The sequence below is a fragment of the Bison bison genome, unplaced genomic scaffold, assembly GCF_000754665.1.
Source record: "Bison bison bison isolate TAMUID 2011002044 unplaced genomic scaffold, Bison_UMD1.0 scf7180017864043, whole genome shotgun sequence".
NCBI classification, from domain to species: Eukaryota; Metazoa; Chordata; class Mammalia; order Artiodactyla; family Bovidae; genus Bison; species Bison bison.
In genome coordinates, this window is record NW_011494615.1 from 1,817,263 (window position 1) to 1,826,115 (window position 8,853).

Genomic DNA, 8,853 nt, shown 5'->3' on the forward strand with positions numbered 1-8,853 from the left:
AAGCAGAGGACTTGTAGCCATCACTGTAAAGACCCGTTTAGACAAAAACCACTGCTAGATGCAAAATCTAGGAGGAAATGTTGATAAGCAGGATATCTGCATGATTTTAAATGATTCCCAATAGATTTCTAATCAGTTGCAGGGGGAAAAAATAATAACTATACAGTGAAGAAATCAGATAACACCTTGACCAGGAAATCTAAAGTTGGCTAGTGTGACTGATGAACTGGATTTATAATTTTAATTAATTTTAATCTAAATAGGCACCTAGGTAGCTAGTGGCTCCCTTACTGAACAGTGGAGAACAGACACTTTGCTGACCCTGAATGTTAATATTCTGCCTCTACTTCCTTGAAAGTCAGCAGCTGAAAGCACAGTCCTGACCATCTTCCCTCACGTTAGGGCTTCCACCCTCCACACCTCTCTAATTACTTATGTATCCTTTGTTCTTTGTTCTCTGCAACATGCAGATTCTCAACATCCAGCTCCATCTCTCATCATTCTGCTTCATTCCCTTGCTGACACTTCTTCCCTCTCCATTATTAAATTAACAGGGGACTTCCCTCGTGGTCCAAAGCCAAAAATAAATACATTAAAAAAAATCAATGGGGCTGTTGATTCCCCTACATGGGAAGTGGGTTTCAGAGGCGGCACAGATTCATGACAAACAGCAGAGACTTTAGAGCTGTGGTTCTCAGTGGGGGGCAATTGTGCTCATCAGGGAATATGTGGCGGTGTCTGGAGACGGTTTCCGTTGCCACCACCTCCGGAGGGTGGTGATGCTACTGGCACCTAGTGGTTAGAGGCCACGGGTGCATGTTACATAACATCCTACAGTACACAGGAGGGTCCCCCACAGCAAAGGATTACCTGGCCCGAAACAGCGACAGTGCTGAGGTTGACGAACGCAGCTCTACAGTCACACTCCCGAGGTTCAAATTCCACCACTATAGCCATTAGCTGTATGAACTTAGATGAGCCACTTAACGTTTTGTGCCTCAATTTCTTCATCTAAAAAACTGTGATCCTAGCAATACCAAGCTGACGAGGATCTTGTAAGGATGGAATGAATTAGTATGTGTAAAGCAAACATCACCTGGCACATGATAATATATAAATCTGAGCACTTATTACAACAACAGATGAGACTGGGGGAACTTCCTAGATGATTCCAAATAACAAGTGTTTCTCGTAAGAGACTGTAGCAAAGACTGACAGTTATTAATATATCTATCCATCCATCTATCTCACTTCTAAGAGGTTTCTAAAAGAGAAGAGCTGAGAGGTTTGCATTTTTAGCATCTCCTCTTCTAGGTGGAATGTACATGAATGCTGGAGATCAGGCAGCCGCCTTAGACTGTGAAGTAACCCTGGGCAGGACAGCCAGTGCTAGGATGGTGGAGCAGAAAGACAGAAAGAACCTGCATGTGTGACGATAGTGGAGCCATCACACTCGCCCTAGACTGCCTCTCCCAGACTTCTCTGGTGTGAGAGAGAAGGTTTTTTCCTGTTTAAGCCACGTTTAAGCCACTGTCACTTGGGGTTTGTTTGGCCACACCACAGAGCATGGAGGATCTTAGTTCCCTGACCAGGGATAAAACCCACACCCACTGCAGTGGAAGCCTAGAGTCTTAACCACTGGACTGCCAGGGAATTCCTCAATTGGGGGGTTTCTTAGTGGAACATAATCCCCCATGACTACCATACTTTAGGCAAAGCCCCTGGAGAGAAAAGACTGACCCCAAAGATATTAAAATGTTTCCTAACATGGAACTGATGTTGGCTTAAGTGCTGAAACAGAAGTGGATGGTCCAAGGTCCAGAAAAATAAACCAAATATACACTGCTCTGAAGTTTCCGGGATGGAGCTTTCTCATTTTATAATACATCCATTACATGACACACCAGCTTTCTCATTGCATGGTCTAGGACTCTGGAGAGAAATTCACTAAAATCATCCTCTATCAGTAAGAAAACTTGAGAGGGAACACTTCCTTTAATGCTGCATGAATTTGTGCCAACAATGAATACAGCCTTTTAACACAGATTAAGCTGCAGTTTTTGCAGTGGACTTAGAGGTACTGGCTTCAGCGCCAAACTCAGCACTCCTCCAAGAATTCACCTCTCTCATCAATCCACACCCTCCAATGCTCCCAATTTGGGTTTCATTGCACCCTGACTCCATGGTCTGCAGAGCAAACTCCTCCTGTGGGCATGCCTGTTTAATCTCAGGAGGTGGCCTTCCTCTATGTATTGCCACACAGACTAGCGCTCCCCAAATTTTAACTTACCCACTAATTCCCCAGATATTGTACAAATGCAGATTCTGATTCAGTAGATGAGGTTCTGCCTTTCTAATAAGCCCCCTGGTCAGGCCAAATATGTTCATCTGTGCACTGTCCTCTCGGTCTGCCTGGATGTAGATTCTCATTTTCTAGAATTTCTAGGCTGGTGCTTCCCTCTTTTCATACCTGATCCTTCCAAATTTATTCTACTCTCCCTCATCAACTCCCCTAACACACTCCTTTGCCATACTCTTTGATGGATGCAAAGCTAAGCACAGGACTGGCCAAGGCATGTCCTGTAATGCCCTTTCATATCTGTTCTGAATGTGGAAATCTGGAAAAACACTCAGCTCACCTGGGACCATGTCTGGAGAATGGCTGATGACCCCTAGCTTCATGCCCTGCCCTGTTTGGAAAAGCAAAAACCTGGAGAGCTAAGAGGAGAAAGAACCACAGTGAGACTAACCCTATCTTGTTTCTCACACTCACCACCTCTTCCTCCCTCAGTCTCCTCACCACTATCCTAGGAAAGATACTCTTAGGACACTCTGGATGTTCATTGCACCCCCACTAGGGATTCACTGCATGCTGCCACTGCTCCTTTGTACACTCTACAAATTTGCCTGATGAGGATAGAAATTCCTAGAAAGAATCTGAAGCAAGAGTCAAGGACTGCAGAACATTTGACTTTTAAGAAAATCCCTGGCCCACTTTGAATGCATTACTATGTAGTCTGCACTGAATGCTTCTCCTGACCATGGTTGGCCAAGATCCCAAACAAGCTTTTGTAGAGAAAATAGAGTAATACAGGCCTCTGGACCTCTGCAAGGGCTGCAGAACAAAATGCAAGTGGAGTTCTGACCCCGGGAGGAAAGGGAAAAAGGGAAGCCCGCATCCTGATCTGAACACTCCACCCTGGGAAACAGGTGACTCCAAATGTGACCGATCCCCACCCTGAGTACCTCGAGTCAGAGGAAGGAGGTCGGGCCGGCCCTTCAGGGCAGAAAGGTCGATTGCTCCTCTCCAGCAGAGGGCTGGCCTCAGGCTCGCGGAGCTTCGGAGGCCTCTGCTCGGCGAGCTCCAGGATGAAGAGGACTGCGCCACCAGGGAATGGGATCTCGGAATTCCCGGCAGCTTGGTGAGCGCGAGTGCCAGCACCGACCGTAGCCAAGGCGGAAGCGCTCCCAACTGGCGCTCTCAGCGCCTCTCTAGGAAGCCCGGAGTTTGGCCTTTCTCCATGGTTCCCCCCAAGCCAGATACCTGATGACTGCAGGCGCATTAGCTCGTATCTGTGGTTGCTTACGCCAAGTTGACACTTCGTCAAGGACCGAGATTCCACATTATACTTGTGATGCTTTAAGTTATGGCGCTAACACTTGCTGTGTGCTTAGTCGCTCAGTCCTGTCCAACTCTTTGCGACCCCACGGACTATAGCCCACCAGGCTCCTCTGTTCATGCGGATTCTCCAGGCAAGAATACTGGAATGGGTTGCCATGCCTTCCTGCAGGGGATCTTCCTAACCCAAGGATCGAGCACACAATTTTCCACGTTGCAGGCGGATTCTTACCGTCTGAGCCACCAAGGAAGCCCCACACTTGCTAGCAGCAACTTCACCTAATGAATATAGCCCGTCTCCCCTGCTTAGTGGCTGATGGTCTGGACTGTGACCTAAAATCATGAAATCTGAGATCTGACTAGGTTCAAATTGTCTTCACTGTATGGCCTTGGCAAATTACTAAACTCTTCCTCAGTTTCTAATTGAGAATGGAAGTAGTTTCAAACTCATAAACTGAACAGATTAACTGAGTCAATTCATAAACTGCAAATTATCACAGAGATACAGGGTGTAATACTATGACTTAAGAAATACGTATTTGGTATTTGTGTCCAGTTCTTGACACAAGAAGCTTCTAAAATTCTTGGGGAGTCTCCAGAGTGGTAGGACTGTCCTTTTTGACTGAGATGACCGGTGGCTAGGGTCTCCTAACTTAAGATGGGGATGGGTGGGGGGAGGCTGCTCAGCAGAGGAACCACAACTTCATAGTCATCCATCGTGGGTGACCTGGTCACCACCACCACCACCACCTCCCGAACTGCCTGGAGCAGAAAGGCTGGGGATCTAACTAATCACCAATAGCCAATGATTTAATCAAACATGCCTACCTAATGAAATTTCATAAAAAGTCTAAAGGCAAGGCAGTTCCCAGGATGAATATAAAGGTGCTGGGAGGGTAGCAAGCTAGAGAGGGCGTGTAAGTTGTGTGCCCCTTCCCTCACACCTTAACTCATGCATTTCCATTTGGCTGTTCCGAGTTACCTTTTGTGACAGGCCTGTAACAAATGTTCGAGTTCCTTCTCCAGATCTTCTGGAACCAGGGATAGAACCTGCAGGGATAGTCTCCTGCTTGGCAGGCACATTAACACTGAGCCACCTGGGAAGCCTGCAACATGCCTTAGTTCTATTAACAAAGGAGGGAGTCATGTGAACTCCAGTTACAGCTGCAAGAGGCCCGAGAGCCTTGCAATTGGCATTTGAAGTCAGGGCAAATCCCTCTGGGGCTTCCCTGGTGGCTCAGCTGTAAAGAATCCAACTGCAATGCAGAAGAGGCAGAAGACACCATGGGTTCAATCCCTGGGTCAGTAAGATCCCCTGAAGGAGGGTATGGGAACCCTTTCCAGTATTCATGCCTTGGAGAATCCCATGGACAGAGAAGCCTGGCAGGTTACAGTCCATGGGGTCACAGTCAGACACGACTTAAGTGAATGACCAGGCACACACCCATTCACCTGTGTGGTCTGTGGCTCACCTGGGCAGTTTCTATCAGATGTGCTAAGTAAAAATTCTTAAGGGGGAAATAACTACTTTCAGACAAGCAAAATGAAAACTGAAAGTGATGTTGCTTAACTGTGTCCGACTCTTTGTGACCCCGTGGACTGTAACCTATCAAGCTCCTCCAATCATGGGATTCTCCAGGTAAGAATGCTGGCGTGGATTGCCATTTCCTTCTCCAGGGATCTTCCCGACCCAGGGCTTGAAACTGGGTCTCCTGCATTGCAGGCAGGCGCTTTACCATCTGAGACACCAGGAAGCCCAAAATATACATGTCCATGGACCATACAATCCATGGAATTCTCCAGGCCACAACACTGGAGTGGGTAGCCTATCCCTTCTCCAGCAGATCTTCCCAACCCAGGATCGAACTAGAGTCTCCTGCATTGCAGATGGACTCTTTACAAACTGAACTACCAGGGAAGATTTCAGACAAAAAATCATTCAGAAATTGTTATACTCATGAATGCTAACTAGAATATGCAGTTCTAGGAATACTAGAAGATGCAGTTCATGAACCTCAATACAATTTCATCAGTGCCACTTTGGGCTTTGGACCTTTACAGAGTAAAGAGTACTGCCAAACTTGAAACCACCTGACCTTCCCAACTCTTCTGTCCCATGTTTCAGTTCGTTCAACAGGACACAATGTAAATTTTAGACATCACTCTATTTAAAAAACACTCTATGGCTTTATACACACTATCCACCCACCACAGAGCCAACACCTGGCTTCCTAGTCCTGTGGTCTCTGGCAAGTCTTCTACATGCCTGAAATTCATACCCCCCTTCCCCACAACCCCTGTTCTGGGTGGAAGCTGAAGACTCCACTTTAGACAACCCCCCTTGTCCTTGTCAGGACAAGTAACCCAAAATTGCCTGTATTTCCTCTATCACGGCAACTATTACACTGTATCACTTGCCTATTAATGCCACTAAACAAAACTAAGAAATGACCGGGAACTGGAAACTAAGTAACCGACCTATCAAAATGTAGTATTTGTTTACCTACAGTGTATTTTTGTAAGAAAATTTACTCTTGAGCATCAGAAGCATCTGGGATTTTAGTTATTTATGAGATGTATATTTGTACAGGGAAAGAAAATTAACCCAGTGGTCTAATTATGATTTCCCTAAGAACATTACTTAGGACTTTGTGTGATGACTTGATAGTATCTGAGTCTGGACAGAGTGGGACTCGGGAATTCCTTCTCCAATGAGGACAGTAACAATCCTACCATCAATCAGCCTCATAAACCCAGCCCCAGCAAGAAGACTTTAATCCACAGATTAAATAATTTGCCAACATGTCAAAAAGAACTTTTATTCTGATTCGAATAGCCTCTTATGCACTCATGCTTTCTTGCCAGATGCCTTTGGAGCAGGTGCTTTCTGGGATGGAGCTTTCTGACCCTTCTGAGTTTTAGGAGGAGGTGCTGCCTTCTGGCCTGCAGCTTTCTGGGCAGGAGCCTTCTGGGCTGGAGCCTTCTTACCCTCAGTGGTGATCTTTTTTGCTGGAACCTTGGCAGCAGCAGCAGCTACTGCAGCTGCCCCCTTAGCAGCAAGGGCTTTCTTGGGAGAAGCTTTCAGGAGAGCTGCCTTTTGAAGTTTCTTAACTTCAATCTTGATTAGTCTGTTCCTCTGAAAAATTTCAATAAAAACGTTCATTATATATGCACACAAAACTCTTACCCATCCTATATGTATGGATATGTAGGTAGGTACAGAAGACCACCCTTATAACATCTTAGACTTCTATGATGTCAACTTTGTGGTCTAGAAACTTAGGCAAACAGAATTACCAGACAAATAAATTCAGGGCTGGAATACAACAATCACAAAAACTTACCATTTTCCTTGCCTTCATGACTTTGTAACGATCAAAATCTGTCATCTTGGCTTTCTGTGTTAAAAAAAAAAAAAAAAGAACTCTGTCAAACCACCTTCTAATCCTCCAAAATCAGAACATGTCCAACTTCAAATAACTCTAAATCATTACCTTCTCTCTGGCTTCAATCTTCTTGGCCCACCTTGTGGCTGCCCACTTTGCATTGATATCTGCCTTCTCCCAGGCTTTCCGGACATACTTCTGGCGGGCACTAGAAAGAAACAAGAACAAAGATTTAAGAAATCAGCTCTGAGGTCACACAGATTCAAGGACAGCTTTTCATCCTCTGAAAAAGCACAAGAAAAATGCCACAAGAACCCTTGTTTTTTCTACTTCCAGTTGTAGTGTCTCCACAGAAAACAGCACAAGGCACAATGTTATCTTCTACTTGTTCCAACAGTGTTCACTAAGCCAGGATGTCTTATATCCTCAAAACACACAACTTTTTAATAAAAATATGCCAACCACTCCACTTTCTGGGCTTAAAAATCACCTCCAATAATATGCATATATCACTCAAATAGTGGATGAGTAGAAAGCAATTGGAGAAGGCAATGGCACCCCACTCCAGTACTCTTGCCTGGAAAATCCCATGGACGGAGGAGCCTGGGGGGCTGCAGTCCATGGGGTCGCGAAGAGTCAGACACGACTGAGCAACTTCACTTTCACTTTTCACTTTCATGCATTGGAGAAGGAAATGGCAGCCCACTCCAGTGTTCTTGCCTGGAGAATCCCAGGGACGGGGGAGCCTGGTGGGCTGCCGTCTGTCTCTGGGGTCACATAGAGTGACTTAGCAGCAGCAGCAGCAAAAAGCAATTTCCTTTTCATAAAGAATAATGTAGTTGTCCCTTATGCCTTGTTTTATCCTGTACAGTAATGCTTAAAGATTTGTGTTCAAATGCCGTAAAATGGAATTGTAACCACTTTGGTATTTGTTTCAAACATCAAAATCCAGTATGCTTAGAAAGTAAACCAGTCATAGCACAGGTTACATTGCAAACAATTGTCACCACACAGCAACACATCGGTTTTTAACTTCCATAACCTACATCATGTCAAGAATCACAGAATGACTGCCTTAATTGCTCATGAATAGCCAGGAAGAGAACCTCTTTGGTGGCTGTCATAAGGAGATGATAAGTTAAATATTAGCCAACACATATGAAAAGTTCAACCGATGTTAGTATTTTTTGTTCTAAAGCTAAAATTGACTTAACACATGTTCAGGAAACTACACATATAGAAAGTTCTTTGTTGTGCAAATACTGAAAGAAAGGGGTACAAGAGAAAAAGAATGGGAAATTTGAACAAAGGGAAAGCCAGAGAACCATCGGATCCCAGGGCATTTTAGAAGTAAATAATGTCTGTCTACTTTTACAATGCAAATCTCTCTTCTAAATGGCTCTCACTTTCACACTGCTTACTATATTCTCAAGAGAAAAACAAAACAACCAACAACATTTTTAAATGAAATTAAGCAAATTTTTACTAGTATTAACAAAACTATGGGAGGGGTGATAGTTGGATAGTTACCTGTGTGGGAACTTGAGGATGAAGTCAGTGAGCTGCATGCATTTGAAAGGCATAGCCTGTCTCCTTACTTGAGTACAAGGTCCATCCACCAAAGCCTGGAAGACATACGATCAATGACCTCAGTAACAGCATTCAAAATGCAGATATCCTACATATTAGTCTTTTCAGAATCATCAAATTCTTATATTTAAATGCTTTCTTAAAGGTTAAAAAGATTTAGCAGTAATAGTTAAGCACAGAACCCAACATATAATTTTGTATTTAATATTTCCATTTCCCACAAAAAACTATCTGCTCAATTCCTTAGTTTGTGGCGCT

General features: G+C 44.5%; 2 protein-coding genes across 2 annotated transcripts in view; both read right to left on the reverse strand.

Moving 5' to 3' along the window:
- The window catches only part of ZNF619 (zinc finger protein 619), a 10,384-nt gene extending 7,625 nt beyond the window's left edge, over window positions 1-2,759 (reverse strand). Inside the window, 1 exon segment of the mRNA XM_010835471.1 lies at window positions 2,640-2,759. Within this exon segment, the coding sequence (XP_010833773.1) occupies window positions 2,640-2,682 (43 nt within the window). The 5' untranslated portion in view covers window positions 2,683-2,759.
- Window positions 2,760-6,409: 3,650 nt separating this feature from the next.
- The window catches only part of RPL14 (ribosomal protein L14), a 3,539-nt gene continuing 1,095 nt past the window's right edge, over window positions 6,410-8,853 (reverse strand). Inside the window, exons 3-6 of the mRNA XM_010835472.1 lie at window positions 8,536-8,630; window positions 7,114-7,213; window positions 6,964-7,017; window positions 6,410-6,755 (exon numbers count right to left, since the gene is read on the reverse strand). Coding sequence (XP_010833774.1) covers window positions 6,468-6,755; window positions 6,964-7,017; window positions 7,114-7,213; window positions 8,536-8,630 — 537 coding nt within the window. The 3' untranslated portion in view covers window positions 6,410-6,467. The remainder of the gene's footprint in view (window positions 6,756-6,963; window positions 7,018-7,113; window positions 7,214-8,535; window positions 8,631-8,853) is intronic.